The following is a 26,498-nucleotide window of genomic DNA, read 5'->3' as shown; positions in this document are numbered from 1 at the left end:
CTCAGTTTGTGAGTCTTTCTTATTTGCTCTAGACTCCTGAAACTACTGCTGAAGAAAGAAAGGTCGCCATGAAGATTTCATTTTGTGGGGCAAGCAATTGTTAAATGCGAGGAGACTACTGTGAATTCAATGGGTACAAATCCTGTGTGAAGTGCCTGGAAAGTAAGGGGACAAAAAGGTGTTCTTCCTGTTTTCAGGGGCTTGGAGACTGGTAGGAGAAATAGGTGTGTAATGGCTAACACTCACAGTAGTGAAAATGTATGCAGTCCTCAAAGACAAAAAAGAGAAGGGGTTGGCAAAATTAACTGAGTATATGAGCACTTTATTCTACGTCAGCTACACCAAAAATTAAAGTCCTTCCAAGCTCCTCAGAGCAGGTAAGTAGTTCAAATTCAGTTCTTTTCCAAGGGCAGGGGATACAAAGATGCTAATCATCTTGCCTTGCAGTGTAATAGGGAGGTTCGGATGGATCACTGGCTCCTTCAGGCTTCTGATGAAACATACTGGCACTGGTTTCCCGCAGCTCTTTGCTTGGTGGGGGCAGCGAAAGCCAGGAACACCAAGAGTGTAGGTGTTTGGAACAGCAGCCCTAGGGCACCCATGAAATATTTTTCTCCACATGTGGTCCTTTCAGATTCCCTGTACCATAGACACTACTTTGATTTAAAATTCAGTTTGCTTCTTTCTTGCTTTCCCTGTTCGTTGAGTGTATTTTTGCCCCCAATTTCTCCCTCTCTCTATACATATATATATATACTTCATTTTTACCAATGGCAAACTTTGAAGTGTGGAGCTGTAACCCCTTCTCCTTTCATTCCACAAACTGTGTCAACAGATTTTCATAATCTGAGATGCCACTACCACCCCTGCCTCCAATATGTTGTTCTCAACCTCATATTAGCACCTTATCTATTTGCCAGTTAATTAAACATCTGGATGCACCAGGAAACTGGTAATAATATCAGGCTGATTGATGTTTAGGATTGGTGCGTAACACACTACACACTGAAAAACTGCTTTGCAAATGGGCATTCGCATTTACCCTGCGTTTTTATTAAATAATAATTTTTGTTACTATTTAGATAATGTTTGTGGAAGTATCTAATGTCATGCCTGACAAATCGTAACCAGTGTACTAGTAATAGCAAGCATTCACAGGTTTCAATGTGTTAACACAATGCAACTTGTTTTTGAACAGGAATAAATTTTAAATAAATGTTAATATCAACCTGATTTTCAAACTTATATTCTATAACTAAACATAGAACTAATTCAAAATTGGGACTCATATTCTCATCTGGTTATATATTGCAAGCTGATGTTTCACACATTTAATAGTTACAGGTTAAGGTAATATTTCATTTTTAATAATTGTCTTTTAATAGAGCTGACCCTCTAAGGCCTCTATTTTCTGACAGAACAGCAAGACTTCTATTGAATCATACAAGGTTGCAGGTGGGCAAAATCAATAAGAGCACACAACCCTCACATTATAATTCATAGATAAACCCCATACATGGGCATAGACCTACTTTCCAATTATCACATCGGATAACACCCCATATAGTATGTCTAGATTGCTACAAAGAAGTGTAAATGACAGTCACACTGGGTATGTGTGGGTTTTTTTGGAGAGGGGGTGGGTATTAACAATTCTTTTATTGTTCCAGTTGGCAGCTGTGGCATAAAGCTTAGGGTGTTAGAGATAGAAGTATAAAATGTCAACCAATTTTACGTGTAAGGGCTGTTTCATTTAAGGGAATGCAAATTAAGGCAGCTAAAAACAGGGATATTGCATTCTCTTAGAAAACTAAACATGGCCTACACTGAGCCTAATTTTGCAAATAAATTTGGAACTATGCCACTTTGCTCAACTAGTACTGTTAAGGGTCAAAAGCATTTACTTATTTATTTTACTGTCATCTGATAAAGTCATTATTATTCAACTTTTGCCTATTAAATGTATACCCTTGGTTGAAAGAGGGAAAGGAAAAGGGAAACCCATGATTTCTTAATTCTGAAAATGGCTAGGACCAGGCATAGAGTGGTGAACGCAGTTCCAGGGTTTAGATTTTCTGTACTCCATTTGTATCTAGAAGCACTTGGCATGTCAGACTCCCAAGACTAAGTGATGAACATTTAATAAATGAGTTGTTTTGGAAGGAGAAAGAGAAATGATCAGAAGTGAATAATTAGGACTATGCTAATTCCAGGCTTTTTGTCTCCAACCCAATCCCACAAATAAATGTGGAAAGAGTGGCCTTTAAATAGAATAAATGCTATCAGTTCATTGTTTCTTCTATTTCACATCCCTATTTATTACACACAACAGCATGCTGGTCACATTCAAAACCAGAGGCTCACTGATCCATGAACTTACACATGCTGATAACTCATGCATGACACTGTTTTCTAGATCTAGAAACATTGCATTATAAGAGGTTTGCAAATAGCTATTGGTCTTCATGAAGAACAATTCCTGGAAGATAATTATTTTTTAGACAATTACCTTATTGATTTTACTAATGAATATGAATATAGACAACTGGAAGGATTTCTACAAGAGAAGTCTGGACAAACATTTGACAAGCACTAACAGATCACAGGAAAGAAAAGACAATTTTGATTAAGCTCTTTATATCTTTTTGACTCTCCCTGACAATCTTTCTGCAATATCAGAGACTACCTTCCTTTCTCTGTAACTAGAGTGAATAGAGCAAAGCTTTTGTTTGGTGACGGAAGAATTTATAAAATTCACATTGTTCTGTATAATCTGGCCTCCACATTTATATACTGATGTCTCCTTGTTTGATTGTGCTTGGCTTCAATGACCAGCATTCACTTCTAGAAGATCCTTGTACATCTGCACCTTAGGACATTTGGACATGTTTCCTTTACATGGAACAGCTTCCTCTGCCTCATATGAAGCTTCCTTCATCAACAAAACCAGGTTAGGTTCCCATACACATTTAAAGTACCCCACAAATTCTTAGTGCTCTACACAGTTGTAAATAACTAGCTATTGGTATGGGTTCTTGTTTAACATCTGACTTCCTTGCTAGATCATTAGCTCTATGAAGGCAAAAGCTTGTCTTTTTTGTCATTTTCGCCTCAGTTCTAAGCACAGTACTTGGCAAGAAGAAATGAATGAGTGGCAAACTGGGCATCCAATGTGGAATGTTTGGCTGAAAACTGAACATTTGGATCAACACCATACAATACAACTTGGTACTGTGATGTAGTACTATGCCATTTAATATGGTAACCTCTAGCCTTACATGGCTATTGAGCATGTATAACTTTGAAACTGAATTCTTCTGTATTACAGAGAGACAGACAGAGAGAGAGAGAGAGAGAGAGAGAGAGAGAGAGAGAGAGAGAGAGAGAGAATGAATGATTATAAATAAATTATACACTCAGATATTGGATGCAGGTATCTTAGCGGTTTATCTGTAAGGATCAGGAGCCACTCAAAGAAACTGAATTCTTCAGTTACTGATGTGTTTATATGTGACTATTGGCCACTATACCAGTCAGTGCAAATTTTGATATCCCCCAATATTTTCATAAAATTGATGGAAAATATGTATTTCATATAAAAAACTGCATGGATTTCAAAATCTTTTGCAGTGCTCTCAAATTTATAAATGGCTATTAAATGCAGTCAGTCAAACATGGAACAGGTTTCAGTTTTTACTCAATCAAAAGCCTTTTTTCCCCATTATGATTTCCTCCTTTGCTTTTTGTTTGAGAAGCCTTTGCCCATTGTAAGATCTATCTTCTAGATTTTCTAATTGTGTTTGAGTTTTCTATAATTTTTAATCAATCCAGCTGGAGTGTGTTTTGTGAGTTTTAAAGTGTGTGTGTGTGTTTTTACCTAATTCTCTTGGTATATGCTAGAAAATGAAAATTTAAAGGTTTTTAAAAAATAGTTATCCCCAATATCTTTTATTTTATAATGCTTCTTTTCTCCACTGCTCTTTGCTATATTGATAATATACATAATTCTTAACCTGTATTTAAGTGTGTTTCAGAATTTTTATTTGGTTAAAGACATCCGTTTATTCTTGTGCCACTTTGTTATTAACTACCATAAGTTTGAACTATTCTTTAATGTCTGATAATACTATTTTGTATTTTGTTTTAGTTAATCTGATTGAGTATAACATTTAAATGTCCTTATCATATCAATTCATACGGGTATGCAGTCTATGGTGATCACATTTTCTTTTTTTTAAAGATATATAAAGGGTTATTTGAAAGGCAGAGTCACAGAGAGAGAAGAGAGAGGGGTGGGAGAGCAAGAGCAAAAGAGAGCTTCAATTTGTGGGTTCACTTCTCAGATGGCCATAATAGGGTTGAGTCAAGCCAAAGACAAGAAGGTTCACCCGGGCCTCCCACTTGGGTTCAGGGGCCCAAGGAGTTTGGGTATTTTCACTGTTTTTCCCAGGCTATTACGCAAGACGCTCGATAAAAAGTAGCTCAGTGAGTGCATTAACCAGCACCCGTATCAGATTCTGGCAGTTCAGACAGTGAAATATCTCACTGCGCCACAGTGCTTGCTCCAATCATGTTTTCTAAAACCCCCAATCAGGACACAAGATTAGCAAATGAAACTGTTGTCCTCCAGTCATAGACTTCTGCATGTGGTAGGTATGTGTTGAATTTCTTCTAGAGTAACCAGGTCTTATACATATAGCACATAGGATAATTTTTTGGGGGGCATGTTAAGAAAATCCAAAGGTGATTATTCTCTGTCTGCTATTCACAGAGCTCTTAGATAGGCTCTCCACCAGCTGTGTTAGTCACAAATTCAACACAGGCTAATTAGTTACTAGAGTCACAGTGTGCTGAATCAGAGTGCAACTAAAGTCAGAGCTGCAGGAAAGAGCAGCAACACCAATGAATATTCAAAGCCCATTAAAATCCTATTAAAATGCAAGAAACTCTTGCCATTCTTTAAGTATCAGCCATAATATGGAGTAATCAGGTAGGAGCTACTTGAAGCAACTGCTTGAAAGTGATGTTTTTTGATTGGGAAGATTTCTTAAGAATTAAAATTTAAAAATCAGGATTTTTTTTTTTCTAAAAACGGTTCTACTGGTGCTTTCTGATTCAGTTCAAATGCACTCACACTTGCATACATGTGCAGACAAGTACATGGAGAATAATCATTAGTTACAATCAAATAACAGAATTCAGCCATTCTAGATTGCTGGAAGCTGAGACCACCAACAAGGGTGCATTTAATCTGTTCTTAGGAGACAAAGCTGAAACAGCAGAAAATGTATTTCTGGTCTACAATGTTAGTCATTGGGTCTTCAGAAGTTATTGAATCCATCTTTCCATCTTGAACTAGAACTGAATCTATATTTATTATCAATATCATATTATCTAAATCCTACTAAAGGCAAAAATGGTAATTAGAATTCTTGAGGAGATTTTCCCCTTGGGTTCCTTAAAGAGTATATATCATAGATACACACTATATTCATATCAGGGTCTTTGATTTTTAATTTGCATATAGATAGACAGCTTTCAAGTAACGTTTAAATATCAAAACACATTCAGTAAAACTGGCCTTACCTTCTATTTCTACATACATTGTAGACACTGAAATTTGATAATCCATTATCATTAATATCTAACCAATATATTCATTGAACATTTTTGGCTGCATGGAGGAAAATTTAAGACCATAAAATGCTTAAAAATTAAATATCAAATTACTTTTGTTACTTTGCTAAGGCAGGAAACTTACTTGTATTGAATCTTAACTGAACTAGAAATTATAATTTTATAGGTTGGTAATGCATTTTCTGAGCATAATTTTTTAATTAGCACAAACTAAAAACCATTTTTATTACTACACAATATCCGTTTTGAAATGAGGCTGATACTCTAGGCTTATACTCTGGAATACTATTTGGTTGCTGTAGGATCTTCAGCAACTTGCTTCTTTGTGTCCCAGCTTCTTAATTTGTCAACAGAAGTTCCTACATTATGGGGATTAAATGAAATTATTCATACAAAGAGCTCACTATAGTACCTGGCAACTAGTAAACCAAACTGCAGAATATGTTTTGAGCTAAGTGTGTGTGTGTGTGTGTATGTGTGTGTGTGTGTGTGTGCATAAGGGGAGTATGTGCAGTTTATTACCTTTTAACAGATCCTTTTAGATGATCTCATTTACTCATTTAATACTTTTAATCACACTACCAGAAGTAAACATATGTATCTATTCTGTGGTAGAGATAAGGGAATTTTAGAGCACAGAATCATCACAAAACTTGTCCTTAATCATATAGCCAGTAAGAGCCAGAGTTACCATTTGAATACAGAAAGCTTAACTTCAAAGTTGTGTCTTATTTACAAAGTTAGTTCTGTTTAATTTTTGTAAGATCTTGTAATTTTCTCAGGCTAAATACTAGCTGGAAAAAGGAAGGAAGAAAACATTATATCTAATTTGGTGCCTAAATTATGACTGTTACCCTATTGATTTAAGTAAACCTTGTGTTTAGATTCAAATGACAAGGTCTGCCACTGTCTAAGCAATACAAAAAATAAAAGGAATCAGTTCAATAATGGAGTTCACTTGAAGCTAATATAATGGAATTAGTAAAAATGTTCTGGTTCATTTTACATTTACTTGTGTAGAAACCATAGGGAAAGTGAGGATTTTGTTTTAGTTTTTCTTATAGGGGACAGTTTGGATTATTTTGAGTTCTCATTGTTACTCTGGGAGCACTGAAGCCATGTGTGATCTTTAAACAAATTATCTATCTATCTATCTATCTATCTATCTATCTATCTATCTATCTATCTATGTATGCAGCTGAATGAGTGACAGATATTCTATCCATTGGTTCACTCCCTAATTGGCCACAAGAGCCACGTATGGGCAAGACAGAAGCCAGAATGCATGAACTCTGTGTCTTGAACATGGGGGGCAAGGACCCAAGCACTTGGTCTACCTCTCACTGTTTTCTTAGGGACATTAATTAACAGGGAGCTGGATGGGAATTGGAACAGCCAGGACTTCAATGGGCACTGTGATATAGGATACCAGTATAGCAAAGCAATAGCTTAACCCACTGTTCCACAGTGCTGTCACTTTCACATGTGCCTTTTGAAAATATCACTTGCAGCTCTTGACTTAGATGTAAACAATTCTACCTTGAATTGTCTCTATGCTGTGTCCCTGGAAAAATTCAGTGTTAATAAAAGATGCAGACACAAGAGGGAACTTTAAATAAAAACAAAGAAAAACATGTATATGGTACATACCACACTAACATTTGACAGCTTGAACAGTGGTATGTTAATCGAATCTGCCGTGACAAATACCATAGGTATGGGAGGCAACACGGTGTAGTAGTAGTTAAAAAACAGACTCTGAAGTGATACATCCTGAATTGGAACCATGGTTCTGCTCTTGACTAGATGCTATTCTCTAGACCATAGATGAGGCACTTGCTACCCCTAACTTGGGCATTGTTGTTTCCACCTATAAACAGGAAACCCAATATTTCTGATGCATTGTAGAATTATTGTGAGAATTAAATGTGACACATGCAATTGAGCATTACATGACTATAGTAAATGCAGTCTTTAAGTTAAAAAAAATAGTATGGTCCTATACTCCTCACTGTCATTTTTATTGGAGATTTCTGATTTTGACCCTTAAATAACTTGGGTCACCACTGTACCACAGAGGCTGGACTTTTTATTCTTCATACAAAATTTTAGCAATGACTCACCTCCATCATTGTCCAAGTTGTCTCCACAAAGCATTTCCATAACAACATTGCAGCCTGTCCCACTCCAACCCACCTGACACACACAGTGCCAACCATTTTGATCCAAGGTGCATCGCCCATTGCCAAAGCAGAGTCCTGGGCAGCCATCTGAAAAGACAACAGAGAGGAATGATTGCAAAGATCCCAGAATGGTGTCTGAGCAATGAGATCTTTGCCGATACAGCAGTATCTCATCATCTATTCAGACAAAGTGTTGAATGCATGGAAGAGGTGCTTGCTTGCTTGTTTGCTTGCTTGCAAAATCTTCCTAGGGAACTTGTTATCCATTAGTTTGCAGTGCTTTTCCTAAGAGAGCCAATTAAGAGGCTAACTCCAATTCCCAATCTCTGGTTTAGATAGGAAGAAAACTTTGGTGGGGACATTATTTTCTTTTTCCTCAAAAATGTATCTCCTCATTTCAGTCAAATGTGAATGGATGATGCCACATCCAGTCATGGTCAGTAAGCTGTAACAAGTCAGAAGTTTCTATGAAGAAAAATTCTAATTCATTCTAGCCTATGCTGATATTTCTCTTATTATATGCTACCTCAGGACTCAAGGCATGTTGTTATACAGCTCAGAACACATCCTTAAGTGTTTGCTCATATGGTGCCTAAGAAATGTGCTGTGGTTACTTTGCATCTGTTCAGCTTTCCCCCTAAAGACTACTGTTGATTTGAGAGCTAAGGATTGGAATCTTTACTTTGTTAGAAGCTACCAGATCATGCCTGTACAACAGAAATACCAAGCATTCAGCAAATGTTTGTGAAATTAATGTGTGTCAGATTTAGACTTTCAGAACTCTAGAGAATGGGAAAGTAGTCAAGAGTAAAATTAAGTGTTTAATTGACCTTTATCCATTGATAAAACACACTGACAATGGTCCCTCATTATACTTTCAGTCTCTCAAGAATGCCATACTCATTTTACAAACAGTTCAGAGGTTAGTCTCTATCACAGTTAATTGCATGGGCAAAGCGCTTTGTGGGTTGTTAAAAAGAGACAACAATAATAGCATACATATTCTAGATCTTTTCCTATTAGCAATACAAGGCCAGGATGAATTTTACTGGAGATAACCAATATTCTTTTCATTTTTTGTTTTTAAAAACAAATTCCAGAAGTAAAATGAGCAAAAATTTCAAACAAAATCCACTATTACTTCCAAACTATTTTCCAAGCAACTATCAATAGACCAGAGAAATAAAAAATAAATAAAAAATGACAAAGGACTGTTAGAATATATGAAAGTTTTGTACCTATAATATCCTTAAGATGTGTGACAGGGTGAATATATCTAGGTTTTAGAAAGGATATTGTACAGCACCAGCCTAATGGATGTACACTGGATGTGGTGGGGGAATTAGGGATGCTTTGAGACATAACCAACTTCTGAAGCTCAAGAAATGAAATTCAACAGGGTCTCTGTGGGGAACACCCTTGATTCTGATAGAGGCAGACCATGCCTGGATGTATGGCAAGAGGGTACTGCTAGCAAGATCATTTTCCCCCACTTTGTAAGGAATTAAGACTCCTTTATATATACTTAGAGTTAGGATAAGTCTTTGGATATTTCATGGAAAATATATATCAATAAAAATAATTATACATGGATCTCATACTGCAACAAACTTAGTTTGAATTCCATTTCCCCTGAAAGCTTAGAAATACACTCATATATTGGTATGTTTAAAAAAAAAGACCATTTTCCTAGATCAAATTTATTTGGTAAATATCTATTTTTTCTTATACTGACCCCTCCATTAATAGAAACTCATACAAATAAATCCATTTAAAGACAAAGAGATCTAGTTCATAAACTGCTTATCAGTTTATTCTCCACCACTACAAAAAAAAGGTCATTCTGGAATATCAGAGAAAAAAAATCACCTTTTGCTTTAACTTCTATAGCTGGCTATACTAGGCTTAGATACATTGCCAAAATATAAAGAAAAACAACTCTCATCACCCTCAAATGCCATCCTTTCTTTCCCACATATATATTTTCTGTTTAACATATTTCTATGTTACGAAACTAGTAAGAAAAAAAATCTTACCTCGGACTGCGTCTAAGTAGTGAGCTAAAAGGGGAGGAAAAGAGTGATTGAATGAGTTTCTGGGAGACCAAAGCCATACAACATGTACTAATGCTTTACTATCTGTTGCCTTGGAGGAGAACATCAAACTGTGAGCTACTGAAATGCCTGCAGCTCAAAAGTTGGTACACTGGTTTGTGTAGTTTATGAGTAATATTTTCTGTGGTAAAGATATTAGTGACTTTTCTGCAAGAAACTATTAGGTTGCCTTAAAAAGTGTCATATTCCGTTAAAAGTATAAGAACTGCATTTTTATATTTCAGCAATAACTCCTGTGAAACAGCAATCACTTCAGCTTCTTATAAGTATTATCTTCAGAAGGGAGTTCTGGAGTAACCACCTTTGGTGATGGTCACAAAATTTAAACATTCTTATGTGAAGGCCATAAACTTACTATGGCACAGGAATGTAATTATTTAAGCTGCATCTGAATCCTATCCCCTCACCACCTTTTTAATGAATCTTAAATATTTCACAGTCCCAGAACAAGACTTGCTGTATCTCTGGTAGAATGGTAATGCAGTTGATTAAGATGATACATTATATATATTATATATGTATTATACATTACTTTGGCAGGTTCCAACCATTTTAACAAAATACTTTCACGTAAAAATGAAAGCTAGAGCACTTGGTAAACGGGGTGGGAGATGCAGAAAGCCCAGAAACAATGGATTGTGTATCCAGAGAGCCATTTTTCTCAGCTGAACAATGGGAATCCTATTTGTCTCTGTATATACACCAGAAAGCTTTGTGGCAGTTATGTGTACAGTCTTTTAGTGCTTTTTTTCCCCCTAAAAAGGAAGTGTTTTATAAAGGAACTATTTGTACTTAGTTGTGTTATTTGTTGTATGAAGACCATGTGATATTCTAGTCATTTCACAGACTTTGCCACGCCCACGGATTGTTTTCCCAGGCAACGTCCTGAACATGTGTGAAATTAGTGACAAGTGGTAAGATGGGATGGATGCTTCAGTACACACTCTCTGCACTACTCGATAAACAATTCAACACAGGTGTTCCAGTGATGATAGGTCAGGAGTGCCTTCCTCATATACATTAAAGACAGCCTCTAATGGTATCAAATGGCCGCTGTTAAAGTAGTCCCATTTAATGAAATTGCCTCTAAGTGCTTTCAACCAAAACGCCCTATATTTTTCCCAAGGAAAAATGGTCAGTGAATGTTACCTTCACAGCTAAAGCACTTCTCTTATTAACTAATGACACATTATTCCAATGTACCATTTTGCATTCCAGTAAGACATAGCAGTTGAAAGCAGAGAACAAGGAACACTGAAGTAATGAGAAGGGGAACAACACGGAATCAAATAGGGTATGACCAATCAAAGAAGAGACTTTGAAGAACACTAAACTTTCAAAGTTATAGTCAACTGTCCCCCTCCTCTTCTACTCCAAAGACTAATTCTACCAAAATCCTGGCAACTGACTTCCTTTGTTGCTCTTTTTTGGTTAACCCAATTTGTTGGGGGGAAAAGGAAAGTAGTACTTACCAATTGTACAGTGGTCACCCTCCCATCCAGGGCTACACTCGCATTTTCCATCTTTGCACTGGCCATGCTCAGCACAATGAGAATGACAGGAGCGTTCCTCACATGTTGGTCCTATCCAGCCTTCTTCACACTGGCAAATTCCCCTGGAGCAGACCCCATGGCTACCACACTCCATGGCACAGAGCTCTGTAAAAAAAAAAATTAAAGAAAATGTTAACATATCATTGCTAAAACCAGCTTTCATCCTTTACATTTACCCCCAGTCCTCATCTATACTAATATTTGAAATAAAATACTTAAAAAAATTTCATAAAAACAAAATGTCACAAAATCTCTAGCTCCCGAGTAAACAGAAAATGAACTCTGTAAAAAAAAAAAAATGGGAGGAGGGTTAAATCTCTAAATATAAAATGAATTCTATGTCAAATTGATTTCGAGAAGTCTATAGCATGATAATGAGAGTCAAGGCTTAGAAGTGAAGTAGATGTCAAATGCCAAGTGGGTTTTACTAAAAACAAACAATAAAATCACAGATAATGTAGGGATTTTGTGATCTTTCATGAAAACACTAGAGGAAAATAAATCAGCAAAGCCGTATCCTAAATTCATTCAGATATACAAGTTTATTTGGACAGATAATACCTTTCTAATAAAACTCATAACATACAAAAGGAAAGCTGCCAATGATGGTAATCGACTAGCTTCTCTGATCACACTATGAATATTTGAGTTTATTTTAAGCATTGTATGGGAGCTCTGGTTGATTAAAGTACACAGTCTTCCTATCATGAAATGTGATTCATTTAGCCAATATAATGAAGGTCTTTAATGGCTCTGTTGAACCTTACTTACATTCCCTTATTTTTTATGAGAAATGTTGAATATAAATGAAATCATAACCATTGAGAAGCCAAAACAAAAGTTTGGCAAGCTTCTTTCTTGATCTAATGTCTTAGCTAGAATAGGAGAGCTAGGATAAAGGTAAACTGAAAAAATGCAATAAGTTTATAGCATAATTGGCCATTCTTAAATGAAAGTTTGAAATTTTGTTTAACAGTATGAGATTCTGAGACTACTTTTATATTTTATGATGCATTGAAGTATTATCGATATATTCCACAGATAGCCAGATTACTTTTCAGAAATAGATAGTATAGTTCTGATAAAGCCATGGTTATGGATTTTAGTATGATCTGAATCAATCTGTTTACTAATTTATTCACGAATTTTATTTGAAGGATGGAGTCTGGTAGAATTAATGGATTCTTTAATAATGTTTTTGGAAATAAAAAGAGAATAAAACCACTCTATTCTGATTCACGCTCCACATGCCTGAAACAACTCCATTCAGGTCTCCCAGATGGTGATAAAGATTCAAGTTCTTGAACCTGCATTACTAGGAAGTTGGAGTCAGGGGCAGAAGCAGAAGCCAAAGTTTGAAGCCATGCATCCTAAATACTGTCCCCACAATAATGGATTTTTAAAAAGGGCAGCTTGATGGATGATCTCTATGCTTAGCAGCAACATTCTAATGTGTTCTTACATGCTCTCCTAATCTGTACTTGTGTAAGTACTCAATGGAAGCCACAATCTTTACATTTAACAGGACCATTGGACAGATTTGAGATATATTTTAGAGATAAAACCAATCTCAAAATTGTATATGGGGACAAAGGAATGGAAAGATGGTTTAAACAAATAAATGAGGCTATATTGCTATTGATAGAATAGAATGGTTAAAAGAACGATACGTGGAAGATCAAATCTTAAGATTAATGTTAAGATACATAGATAGCCAAGTGAATATCAATTGAGCAATGAGATATATGATTGTGACTGGCTAGGTACAGAGATACAAAACTGACAATCATTAGCATATAGGTGATAGCCTTAGAAAGAATAGAGTTCCAGGAATAAACTCTGAAATACTCAACTTTTAATGACCAAACTCACCATTATAAACAGATATAATTATTGTCTGCTAAAGTTAAAATTACAGAAGGATTCAGGTAGAAAATGAAACTATCAAAAGAGACAGGGAGGAGAGAGTGATGAGTGACAGGAGGAAATGTAGGAGAACGTGGTGTAACTAAAATGCAAAGGAGTTACTTTTCCAGGAAGGAGTGGTTAACTGTTTTTCATATTGCTGAGAGATCAACAAGGCACTTGCAGAGAAGTGTCTACTGGATTTGTCAACAGGATAATGTTTTGGGCCTACTAAAGAAGAAAGGAAGTCAGATTGAAACTCCTATCAAAACTCCTATCTTGAAAGAGTGTGACCTCACTGAAGTGGTGGCTAATAAACTCCCTCTGCTAGCCCAGAGAGATGACAAAATAATATGAAACTCGAGAATTAAAAACAACATGGTAAAAGAGAACACTATCTAATAATAGTAGATTGAGTGTCCTCAGTGAAATATTTTTTAAAGCCTTGTATTATTCAGGGGTTAGGTGAGAGATACTTTGTCCAGTAGGGATATGAAAGCTCAGAGGTGGAATTCTGTTTCTAGTAAGTATGGCCAAAGAAAACACTAGCACTGGCTCCTGATGAGAATGAGAAAACCTGGCTCAATACATGTTAAACAGAATCCAGGAAGTTGCTGGAGCTCAAAGAGCATTTAGGAAATACTGTGCCAAGCTTCAGAAGAAAAAGAAAACCCAGAGAGGTAAGTGTGAAATTTAAGGATGCTTTTCCTTCACCAGTGTCTGTTAGTAATGGCAGAGGGAGATAGCAGACTCCATACATAGATCTTTGCATTATGAGGGCAAGATAAAAATGTTTGGATAAATGATGGCAAAGAAATTTCCACTGGCAAAACCATCATGCCGATCATATGAAACAAAACTGAAGGAATGAAAAAGAGAAAAAGGAAAACTCACAATCACAGTCGAAGATGTACTTCTGCTTTCCCTTAAGCAGCTAAGCACACGAGCGACATGAATAACAAATTCGGTTGAATAGACCCTATGCCATACTTCAATAAACGATGACAAAATACACATAATTTTCAAATAGTAATCATCTGCTGGGTTAAAAAGCAAGTCTGTTTTCTGTCCACTATCAAATTCAATTTGAAATCAGCAATAAAGGAAAACTATAAAATCTAGATATATTTGGAAATCAAAATACACATTTCTGAATATAGAATAAAATAAATATTCACAGAAGTAGAAAATACTTTGAAAAGAATGAAGTTGAAGGCAGGACATATGAAGACTCATATAAAGTTACTAAATCCAAGTATGCAAGAAAATTTATAAGGTAGAAAGGAGAACCAGTTGAAAAACAGTGACCCCAGTATCCAAAGAAATTACAAAAAGGAAAAGCTAAACAAAGTCAAAGATAATAGAGGAAAGAAAATAATAATTTTAAGAGCAAAAAGTAATACGAAACAAATATATCATAAAAAGGAGCAGCATGCCAATGCTAGATGGTTTCCATAGGCCAACAAAATCGATAAATCCTTGGCTAGTGCAGAGAAAAAGAAAAATAGAGCAGGCTCAAATAACCAATATCAGGAATGAAAAGATGACAGGTCTCTAGATTGCACAAACATAAAACATCATAAGATACTGCAAATTACTTCTTGTCAACATATTCGGAATTTCTCAAGAAGAGTATAAATTCCTACAAAATAACTTCACAAACAAAACAAAACAAAACAAAACAAAACAAAAAACAAAACTGGGGTTTAGTGCCATGGCATATCAGGCTAAGCCTTGCTTGTGGTATCGGAATCCCATATTGGTGCTCATTTGAGTCTTGAATGCTTCATTTCTGATCCAGCTCCCTGCTTATGGTCCAGGAAAGCAGCAGCAGGATGGTCCAAAGCCTTGGGACCCTGCACTCGTGTAGGAAACCTGGAAGAATCAGCTTACTTTTGGCTGCAATGGTGATTTGGGGACTGAAGTAGTGGATGGAAAGTCTCCCACAGGCTCTCTTTTTTCACTTCTATAATTCAGTCTTTCAAACAGAAATAAATGAATCTTCAAAATAACATTCAAGATGGAAACAGAATAGTTTCTCTATATATAGCTAATCCAGAATAAAAAAATTCCCATTAATTAAACTGTTATTACTTCACTTACAAATATGTCAAACTTGCAAGGAGGAAACACTCTCAATCTCAAACTGTCCTAGAGAGTAAGAAATGAGGAAGTACCATAATGTGCTTTATGAAGTCAACAGAACCCTGACATAAAATTCTGAAAAGGGTATTCTAAAGATAAAATATAGGTCAATCTCAATCATGAATATGCAGATATCCTAAGCAAAATTTCAAAACACCAAATTTGACATTATGTATCAAGAATTAATAGCATGATCAATTTATTCTTATTTCAGTAATACATAATATTTGAAAATCAACCAATGTAAATCCTCACATCGATAGAATCAAAAATTACATTCTCTCAGTAACTATATAATAGGTGATAAACTAGTAAACATTCACTCAAGATGAAATTTATAGCAAATAGGGCCTGGCATGGTGGCGCAAGTGGTTAAGGTCCTCGCCTTGCACGCCCCGGGATCCCATATGGGTGCCGGTTCTATCCCCAGCAGCCCTGCTTCACTTCCAGCTCCCTGCCTGTGGCCCAGGAAAGCAGTCGAGGACGGCCCAAGGCTTTGGGACCCTGCACCCGCGTGGGAGACCCGGAAGAGGATCCTGGGTTCGGATCGGCATAGCATTGGCCGTTGCACTCACTTGGGGAGTGAATCATCGGACGGAAGATCTTCCTCTCTGTCTCTCCTCTCTGTATATCCGCCTTTCCAATAAAAAAATAATAATAATAAAAAATTGGACATAAATATTAGAATCCTGTCAAAGGGCAGACAAATGGCCTGCTGCAAAATGGTTTCATGCATTCCATCCTATAAAAAAAAATATTAAAAAAAACGAATTCAAAATATACAAAGGACTTCTTCAAATCAATAATAAAAGTATACATGATCCAATGGAAAAGTCGGCAAGGGATTTAAGCAGTTCTTCACAAAAAATTTAAAAAAAAAGAAAGAAAAATGAGTATTCCAGTCATACTCTGTCAGAATTCTAAATATTAACCATTCTTGTGAGTGTACAATGCTATTTCATTATTATTTTAACTTGTATCTCCCTAATAATACCAAACCTTTTCAAAAAAAGAAAGAAACAAACAAACAAAAAAACCCAAAAAGCTCTCAAGCAGAGTCAGAGTGGTGACCTTGTGGTCAAAGTGAGGAATCAAATTGAGTCTGGACACAGCAAAGTGCTTCTGAGGGTAGCATCTTAAACTTTGACCTGGATGATGGTTAAGAACTTTGATAATTCAGTAAGCTACACACTTAATGACTTCTGTACTTTTCTGCATGTGATATATTATAGTAGAATATTTTTTAAAAGAACAGCAACAGAATATATAATTTCCTAATTGGAACAGGGTAGAAAGAATTAAGGGAACTCAAGAAAAATGGAGAACAGGAAAAAAGTAAAATTATTGTGAATAGGAAATTCAAGGGCCATGGGTTCATAAGTAAAAAAAAAAAAAAAAAGAAAGAAAGAAAGAAAGAAAAGAAAAAAGCAAGCAGGAGACTCACAATAAGATGACAGAATATGAATTCAGCAGTAACTATAGTAAATAAGAAAAATCAATCGAACTTGCACTTTAAAAGAGAATCTGAAAATTGAGTGAAAAATGAAACCTACTATTTTTTGTTACTAAGAGTGCTTAAACATACTAATAGACAATTTTGAGTAATAAAAGGAAGACACATAACAGAAAAAAAGCATCCAACTTGATGTCAGTACAATGCTATCAGACATTAAGGAATAAAGTATTATTATGGATAAAGACAGTCATGATGTAATGATAAAAGGAATAATTCACCAAGAAATTGGACTATTTCAGACTCCTTATGAAAATGTAGCTTTATAATACATAAAGCAAAACCTAACAGACTTCTAATATGGCCAATTGACAGCTTCACAATCAGTAATAACATAGAAATATAGTGAGGATTTAACCAGCATAATTAACAACTTTAAAACTGTGACTATAAATTACAAATAGCAAAGATTCAGCATCATACAAATGATGCTGTTTCAGCACAATGTGGTAAAATTACAAATCAAGTCAAATAGACAAAAACAACAAAGCAAAAATCCCCAAAAGAATTCTATAAAACCACACTTTAAAGTAAGTCATGAGTTAGAGTTTAATATGTTGAAAATTAAGAGCTGAATAACAGAATACAAACTACAAAAATTTGGGGTTGCATTTTAGATCATATGTTAGAAGACATTTATAGACTTCAGCACATTTGGTATAAAGAAGTACCTGAAATTTGGTGATCAAAGTGTCCAGTTAAGGGAATAAGAAAACAAAACCCCAAGTAAGTGGGTGAAAGAAACAATGAAGGCAAGAGCAAAAGTTAATGAAATCAGAAAAGAAGAAACAGGGAAGACCAATTGAACCAAAATCTGGACCTTTGACATAAATAATGGTAAAGAAATGAAGAAATCTCTAGCAATGTAGCACAAGAAAAAAAGATACAAACATCAAAGGTTAATTTAAAAATAAATGAGAGAATTCTACTAACAAACCGATGCCAGTAAGTCTGAAACTTTCTGTCAAGTTGACATTTTTCATGGAAAAAACAGACTTAAGAAATAAAAAACTGGAATACACTTTAAAGACACTGAAAATGGCCCAAATGATTTTACAGATGTATTTTGCCAAATTTCCAAAGGACAGATAATTTTAAACTGTATTGGAGAATAGGAAAAGTGGGAAATCTTTTCAAATCATTTTATGAAATAACTAGATTTGAGTTGGGTTAAGAAAAAGATAAAGGATTTTTTTTTTTCTTAAATAAGCCAGATCCACTTAAAACATGGTTGAAAAATCTCAAATAAAAGTATTTTGAAAATCAACAACATACACACCATTACAGAATCACAACCAAGATTGAACACTAGCATTAAAAAAAAAATCTAATTCATCAGTGTAATTCATCATTGGACTAATATCATGTACTTTCACCCATCTAATAAGTATTAAAGAAAATTGTGATCTTATTACAGTCAAAATAACACTAAAACATAGCTCCTACTTATGACAGAATTTCCTATCAAAATAGGACTAGAATTTACTGAATGCAAGAAACATGATTTACCAAAATTCTGTAATGAGCATCAACCTTAGTCATAGCATAATAAACATACTGATCTTAGAGTAAGAAAAAGTGAGACTGTCCAAGTCTGCTAAATTCTTGTGTCAGGGCCAGGGGGAAAAACTTATGAACTTCTTGGGCTAACATCTCACTGTCCTATGTTTACATATCCATTTGTCTTTGACCAGGTGACCAGGAAAGTATCACCGTCAAGGATGAAAATAGGAATTGCACAGCCATCTTCTAATTGGTTAGAGACCACCAATGGGGAAGGTCTTCTGCACCTCCCCATTCATACAAAGAAGAGTCAGGGAACTTTTAAGAACTCCAAGACACTTCCTGGTGTCTGTCACTCTTTCAGGAGACACCCCATCTTCCAGATCCCTCCCAGAAGGTGCTTTCCTCTTCTTTTCACCTTCTCTTGCTCACTTCGCAATAAAATCACTCTGTCTGAAGTGGATTCATGACTTTTATTTCTATTCAAAGTTTAGGAAAGAACCCACCAAGCTCTGCCAGAAAAAAGAAATACTAACAATAGCTACTGCATTGAACTGGAGATCTTAGCCTGTAAAACAAAGCAAAGAAAAATACAAAATGTATGATTCCTTGGAAAGAAGAGACAAAAGAGAAGATACAGGTAAATTACAAAAAGCTGAAGACAGTATAACAAGATTGCTGGATGCCAAATCAAAAGAAAAAAATCAACAGAATGATAATGTATCAAAGTCAGTGAGGTTTCTAACAGAAACCCCTCTTACATCTTTACATAAAATTTGAAAACTACTGAAACAGATATATGAAGACCCAATTAATGGAGAGATATAGTGTGTTTATGGCTCACAAGCCTCAGCATTGTTAAGATGTCATTTTTGCTAGACCAGGTCTATAAACTCAATGTAATTCTAGTCAATATTCTAAGATTTTTTTTACTGAGCTTGAGAATCTGATCGTAAAATTCATATAGGACAGGAAAGATCAAGAATATCCAAGAACATCTGAGGAATATTTATTGGGATCTTTCTCTCTGTGTGTTTGTGTGTGCTTGTATCCTAGCCTAAACATCCACAAACAAAATATAAAATATAAATTTTTATCTAGTCACACAGTGCAAAAAATGCAGACATTAACTTGAATAAGGTAGAAAGGATGAAAATGAGTCATTCATATGAATATTAAACCTATGCATAACTATAGAAGACATGCCTGGATGTATACAGACTTGGAAAAGTCTAAAAATGTGCAAGGGAATAACTGATTTGCAGACAGTGGTTTCCACTACAGGGAAGAAAGGCAGCTAGGAATTCCAAAGGGATGCTGCATTTGTTAATGTTTAAAGTAATAACTGTGTTCAAAGCTGTTCATTGCGTAAGTTCCTTTTTATGCCTGAGATGTTTAGTAATAATTTACAATAGAAAGAAATGAATGAATGAGCAAGCAATAACAGTGTGTAGGGATGGCTGTATTGAAGAAACAAGCAGAGCGGTGACTTAACCGAACTCTGGTACCCACCAACACAAAGCTCTCCACAAATGCAAGCTACAACAACTTGTCTGATTTACAGTCTCAGCACCACAAATACCCAGGTGGGAAACAATATCCTCCCACGAGTAAGGGAGTTCTCTACAAGATCCATTACAACAAATGGTGAAGCAGATCTTAAACAATAGCATTTCTCATTCTGAACTGCATCAGCATTCCAGCAATTGTAACCAGTATCAAATGGAGCTTCTGGACTGATTCTAAGACGCGTTTCAATCCCAATCTTGTTATAATCAGCAGTTGGGTTGATGTGTGGGAAAGATTAACTGAAAACAGATGCTGGCAATTGTATAATTTATAAACATGATAGAAATGATATTTGTTCTAATACATTTGTCTCATGAATAGATCCATTGCATGTGTAATATTTTCTACCTGGCTGAAAATACATTAACATTACAAGCTACAAAATATGACAAAAGAATGCTAAAATATAAACATTCTTCTGTATTGGAAAAGAACATGAAAAATATAGGCAGACACTTTAAAGTTCTATTGAGACATCTCATTTTTAATAAGTTTCTTTATGCATGTCAACAATGAACAACACTTGTATAAATTGAACTAGGATACAACTGGAACACTTCTTTGTTGTACGCCGACAAAGAACAACTTGATTAAACAGTAAATCCTTCAGAGTCTCCCTCAGAGCTATTTCTCTGAGATTTACTTTTCAGACCAAAGTTCCTAGCAAAGTACATTCAATTACTCTTTCTACTTCAGTTGTGGTCAATTTAATCCAATGATAATATTTTGTCCCCTCCAAATGTTATGTCTGGGACCAGGTTCTAATATATACATTCATGTAACATTTTCAATGGCATAATATGGTAGTCTAAATAAGAAAAGAACACCCATAATGTAAAAAAAAAATCATAAAAATTAAGAAACAATTACATATTCATTTTCCCAGCATCTAATAAAACTGAAAGCACAAAGTAAAATGTGTTGTGAAGAAAAGAAAAATCTAAAATTGGGAATGAATAAGCCTGAAGAGAGAATCCTGCTGTGTTAGATTTTAATACAATTTTTGCTAGAAAAATTAACAGTGTTTTCTGATTGCTTTGCATGATTAATATAGGAAATAATGTAAGGGAAAAAAGCAGTGTCAAATGTGGGCAATGCTGACCCAAGCAGCCTAAGGGTTAGAGAAGTTTTTTACTGTGTATGTCAGGTTCTTCAAGTGATGAATAAGCCAAGAAAAAAAGGCATTATTGAAAACTAAAGTTTGTGTATTTTATTGTTTTACCAAATATTGGAATCATTTTCATTTCAGTGGTACCAACTATTTCCCTCCTTCTGCAGCAGAGATATTAATAGAGAGTGATACTGTTACAATCGAGTGTCACATTGAGAGAACACATATGGGCATGTGCACACTTCACAGGCACATCAGCATGTACCTTTTTGTTTTCTGTTTTCCTGAAATTTAACTTGAGAAACTATTGGTTGATGGTAAACAGCATCTATTTTTTTTAATCATATAGTGTTAAATTCAATAGTGCTCACACCCAAATGTTAGAAATATCCTTCTTATTCCAAAGATTCAGTTTTATTGTGTTACATGTCACATTTCCTATATTTCTATTATAATCTGGTATATTCTGGAATAATATTGACAAATCCAGCATTATAATAGTGCTTCAACATATTTTTCCTTTTTTGCTTTCTAATAGAATCAGTTTTATTTTAAAAACATATTATTTATCATGATACACTATTATAGGCATAGGTGTTTTTTCCTTACCTACTCTTGTTCCCTTTTCCTTTGTCCCAATTTTAACATTATTTTCCACATGAATAATCTGAACAGATTACAAAATGATATATAATATCAGGTAGCTCTATCTGTACAAATAACAACATACAGTCAACCATAATGAGGTACCTGCAATTGTCATTCTATAGAAAACCTTGAGTCTATATTCTTGATAGATAAGTAAAAAAAAAAAAATCCCAGGTAATATAGTATTTGAAGGTCAAGTATGGTAATAACTCACAGCTTAATGTTTCATGGATCTTGATTTTCACATGACATTGAATTTCCTTTATAAAACAGTTAACTGGTTTTTGGTCAAATTTGAAAAGTCAACAAAACAAAAATTCATGCCTGGTTTATAACTGTTAAATGCAATGAAATGATCAGCTGGCCTTTTCACTAGATAGACTGTTTTCTTTGAAATAAATTCTTTTTTAGATTGCAAATATTTTCTCATATTTATTTTTTACCCTTAGTTTAAAATATTTTCAGTAATTTTATTGTTACTATTATTTTTCCATGGAATTCTATTTCCTTATTTGCTAAATAATACATTCATATCTAACTACAGATGTAACATTTGCTTAGTTTGGTGATTAGAAGCTAGGACTATACAGGACAAGATAAATGTCCACTTGACTACAGATGGCAAGACTGTGTCCCATGCTTTGATTATCAACTGAGTATTCTGGTCTATCCAATAGTATCCCCATCTATCACAGACTTCTAAAAACTGGAGGCTGGTATAGTGGCTCAATAGGTTAATCATCCACCTTCAAGTAGCAGCATCCCATGTGGGAGTTAGTTCACGTCCTGGCTGCTCCACTTCCAATCAAGCTCTCTGCGTCTTGCCTGGGAAAGCAATGGAAAATTATCCAAGTCCTTGGGACCCTGTAAACCCACATGCGAGACCCAGAAGAGGTTTCTGGCTTTGGATCAGCTCAGCTCTGGACACTGCAACCATTTGGGGAGTGAAACAGTGGATGAAGATCTGTTTCTCCTCTTTGCAAATCTGCTTTTGTGATAAGAATAAATTCTTTGTTTTTTTTTTTTTTTTAAAGACTACTGAAAACTGTATGTCTCACACAGGTTTCTAACTTGACTTAATAGGTATGAGACTGTCAAGGTGAAATCAACATTCCAAGGGGGATTTTTAAGGCTCGTGATTTATCAGTAGTAGTTGGTCATGTGCGCTGAACTGGTAGTTCAGTTATGAAAAAACTCATTTTGATCTATCCACAGCTTTTCACTTAGATTGTCTTATCACTATTGCTACCTATTTGCACGTAGCTACTGCCAAAAAAGAAAAGTCGTCACCTAACTGGCTCATGGATGTAGCAACTTGAAATTCTAGATCACAGTGAAACAGTACATTTACTTATAAAAGTAAATATATATAATAACTACTAGAACAGTTAATGCTACATCTCGGCTCAGATTGGCTGTCTTAGGAGGATTTCTTGATAAGTCAGAAAACTGTTCTTCATATATAAACTTAACATTGTTTTTGGCAGAAATTGGTACAAATGTTAAAATCACACTAGGGAGAATTTTCTCTCCCTTCTCTAAGAGATATTTTGTCCTTCTTTTCCTTCTTCAAAAATTTTGGCTACAGTACTTCTCTCTGTAAAATTAACTTTCACTAATCCCCTTGACACACATCTCCATATCCTGCATGGTGTTTTTCTAAGGCGATAAGTTTCCCAAATCAGCACAGAAGTGCTGTACACTTTCATGTTCCCTGAAGTTTTACAAATGAGAGACTGAGACACATGCAAGCCCTGAAACACATCTAATCACAGATTTCATGGGGGTGGGGGGGGGGCAAAGCTGTTTGTTGGAAGGACTCTTCACGCAAACTGAAAGATTTATTTTGAATCAAAAACAGCTTCCTGAGTTGTTCCCTGGCCCATCCCAAACACATGGTAGGGCATCTCCATGCTTTACAAATTGACTTGTAATTGGAGTCCATGTGGGAGACAATGCTAGAAATCATCAGGCAACTTGGGCTGCTGGATTCTTAATTCAGAAAGTATGTGCAAGGCATTACAAAGCACAGAAAGCAGCTTTCTGTCAAAGACCTGGGCACGGGCTGCATACGTAATGACACACTGCCATGACTGCCCAGCAGACCCTGTACCTACTGTTTATTTTTGCTCCCATAAATAACTACAAGAAAAAAAGGAATGTGAGGAAGCCAGAATCAAAACCCTCAGCTGGACAAATACAACGGCATGTCAATGTCCTTAAATAGCATTTGAGTACACACAGCTCAGCGCAGTTTAACACATTTAGCATTTCCCTAATTTGTAATTATACAATATAGAAATCACTGAAATATTTAAAAAGCTTTGTGTTCCTGAGTATACTTCAAGTAGTTCCTGCAAAAATTGAATTCAAAGATAGGTTTTGGAGTAAAATATTTCTGAAATTCACATATCATTTTTCATAATATACAATTTCCATGAAATGTGAAGGTCCATCAAGTATTTTTTGCACCAAATACACCTTTCAATTTTATGTTCCATGAGCTTTCTCAAGTCCCTTAGTATTAGTATAATATGAATTTTAAAAATAAAACTTTCTATTTTCCTAAAAATTATTATACCCATTCTTCTACAGATAAACAATGGAATGATGATTTGATCTCATGTTCATCATTGCTCTACAATATCAATATTTTAGGAAGGTTATATCATATGAAGAAAAACATTTTTTTAGAATATTTAAGCACAGTTAAAGATTTAGCAATGGTATGCAGCATGTGGCTCCTCTAGGTCACTAAAACCTTCAGTTCAACAAGTTTATAACTTTCGTTTTTAATTTCTACTCATAAACCAGTTCTTTACCCTGATTTTACTATTTTCTGATATCAAAATAGTACATCTGGTTTTCAAGGCTAGGGATCTTGGTATTATGCTTTCACCTTCCTTTAGCCTAATGCCACCTATTTTATTAGGTCTTTGAATTCTTTTGTTTTGACACTTCTTCACTACCCGCTCTCTGGAAAACCAGTATTGCACAGTGGTTGCAAGTCTGCGCACTACAACTGGGTTTTCCCTGGCTGGAATCCTGGGGGCCGACAATTAACTGTGTGAGCTTGACAAAGTCAAGAAATATTTGAGCACTTTGTTTTCTCGTTTATAAAATGTGATTGTTGCAGGATCAAAAGAATAGCTACATCTAATATGCTTATAACAGTGATATATATATATATATTAGATATTATGGAATTGTTAACAATTATGAATATCTCTGTTGTCATTATACCTATTTAGACCTTCAAGTGAACTTGGGTTTTAACTCTTACAAGTCTCCTTATTGTTCTCTCAAATGTTCTGTTATTTTTTAAACACTCCTCACACAATTGTAAGCCAGAATGTTAAAATCCTAGGCTTGGCAGATTTTTAAGACTTATCTAGTCAACCCTTCACTTTGACATACATACCTCCTACCTTTCCAATAATCACTCTCAAGTTCAGTTATCAATTGACAAAGCCAGTCAGCTCCAATTACATTTTAGGTAGCAACAGTAGAAAGTAATTTGTCGATCTGAACTAAACAGAAATCTCCTGTACTGTTCCTTTCACCAACTGATTTTATTTCTGTCTCATAGATTTTCTTTTTTTTTTGCCAAAAGTTAGCATACCTCTTCTTCTATATTTCAGCTCCCTGCAATAACTGAAAATAACTCTCTGATCTCAATTAAGGTCTTTTTGTAACCATCCCTGACTCTTTCAAATGTTGTTCATCTTGTGTAGTTCGTTTAACCTTAATATCTTGGTTACTTGTTTCTGGACAAACCACAGCTCTGGGCACATGCTACGTAGAAAGTACTACAGTCTCCTAAAGAATACTGAAGTTCAGAATCATTAGCTTAGGCATCTGAGTATTCCCAGCCACGCTCCAACCACTTCTATCATTTAAGATAAATTTGACTGCCAGCACTATCCTGATGGGAGTACATCTTTCTTCTTCTTCTTTCTTAATACCCATCCACAGCTTTTCATTATCTCTCCAAGTGATCTTGGAACTTACTGCTTGAATGACAACTTGCTTCACTCAAAGGGAGGTAATAGTTTCTCCATCGTGTGTACCCTTACAGCAGTTGGTTAACACATTCTAGCTATTGCATGTAATATTTTACTGTATCTTTTACACACACGCCTTATTCCACAACTAATGTTCTAAGTTACTGAAGGCAGTAGCTAAGAATCAGTCATTTTCCCCTCTCCCACATTTTCACTCAATAGCCCCCTACATACTTATGGAGGTATCTCATGATTTCATTTAACAAACATTTATAGAGCATCATGCATTGCTCAGGACACATTGAAGCTCAGTATGCATTGATCTCAATATGTAAAATATTACACACACACACACACACAAGCACATATCTAAGTGCATAGACAGAGAATAAAATAGTATTTACCAGTGACGGGATGGGGAGGAAATGGGGAAATGCATGTCAAAGAGAGAAGTAGAAACATAGAGGATGTGAAAGTCTAGAAATCCAGTGTCCAATGTGAAGGTCCTAATGGATAACATTGTGCTCTAGTAGGGATTTTTGTTAAATAGATTTTAGCTCCTCTAATCACAGAAAAGGTAATTATGAGATGATAGATAAGTTGATTTGCTTTA

General features: G+C 35.3%; 1 protein-coding gene across 3 annotated transcripts in view; it reads right to left on the bottom strand.

Annotated features, from left to right (window-relative positions):
* TENM1 (teneurin transmembrane protein 1) overlaps window positions 1-26,498 on the bottom strand; it is a 531,802-nt gene that overhangs the window by 165,104 nt on the left and 340,200 nt on the right. For all 3 annotated transcript variants that reach the window (XM_040999695.1, XM_040999696.1, XM_040999697.1), the window contains exons 12-14: window positions 11,407-11,592; window positions 9,857-9,880; window positions 7,761-7,907 (exon numbers count right to left, since the gene is read on the bottom strand). In XM_040999695.1, the coding sequence (XP_040855629.1) occupies window positions 7,761-7,907; window positions 9,857-9,880; window positions 11,407-11,592 (357 nt within the window). The remainder of the gene's footprint in view (window positions 1-7,760; window positions 7,908-9,856; window positions 9,881-11,406; window positions 11,593-26,498) is intronic.

Source organism: Ochotona curzoniae, unplaced genomic scaffold, assembly GCF_017591425.1.
Source record: "Ochotona curzoniae isolate NIBS_2020 unplaced genomic scaffold, NIBS_Ocur_1.0 scaffold_1852, whole genome shotgun sequence".
NCBI lineage: Eukaryota > Metazoa > Chordata > Mammalia > Lagomorpha > Ochotonidae > Ochotona > Ochotona curzoniae.
This window is presented reverse-complemented; position numbering and strand designations above follow the sequence as displayed.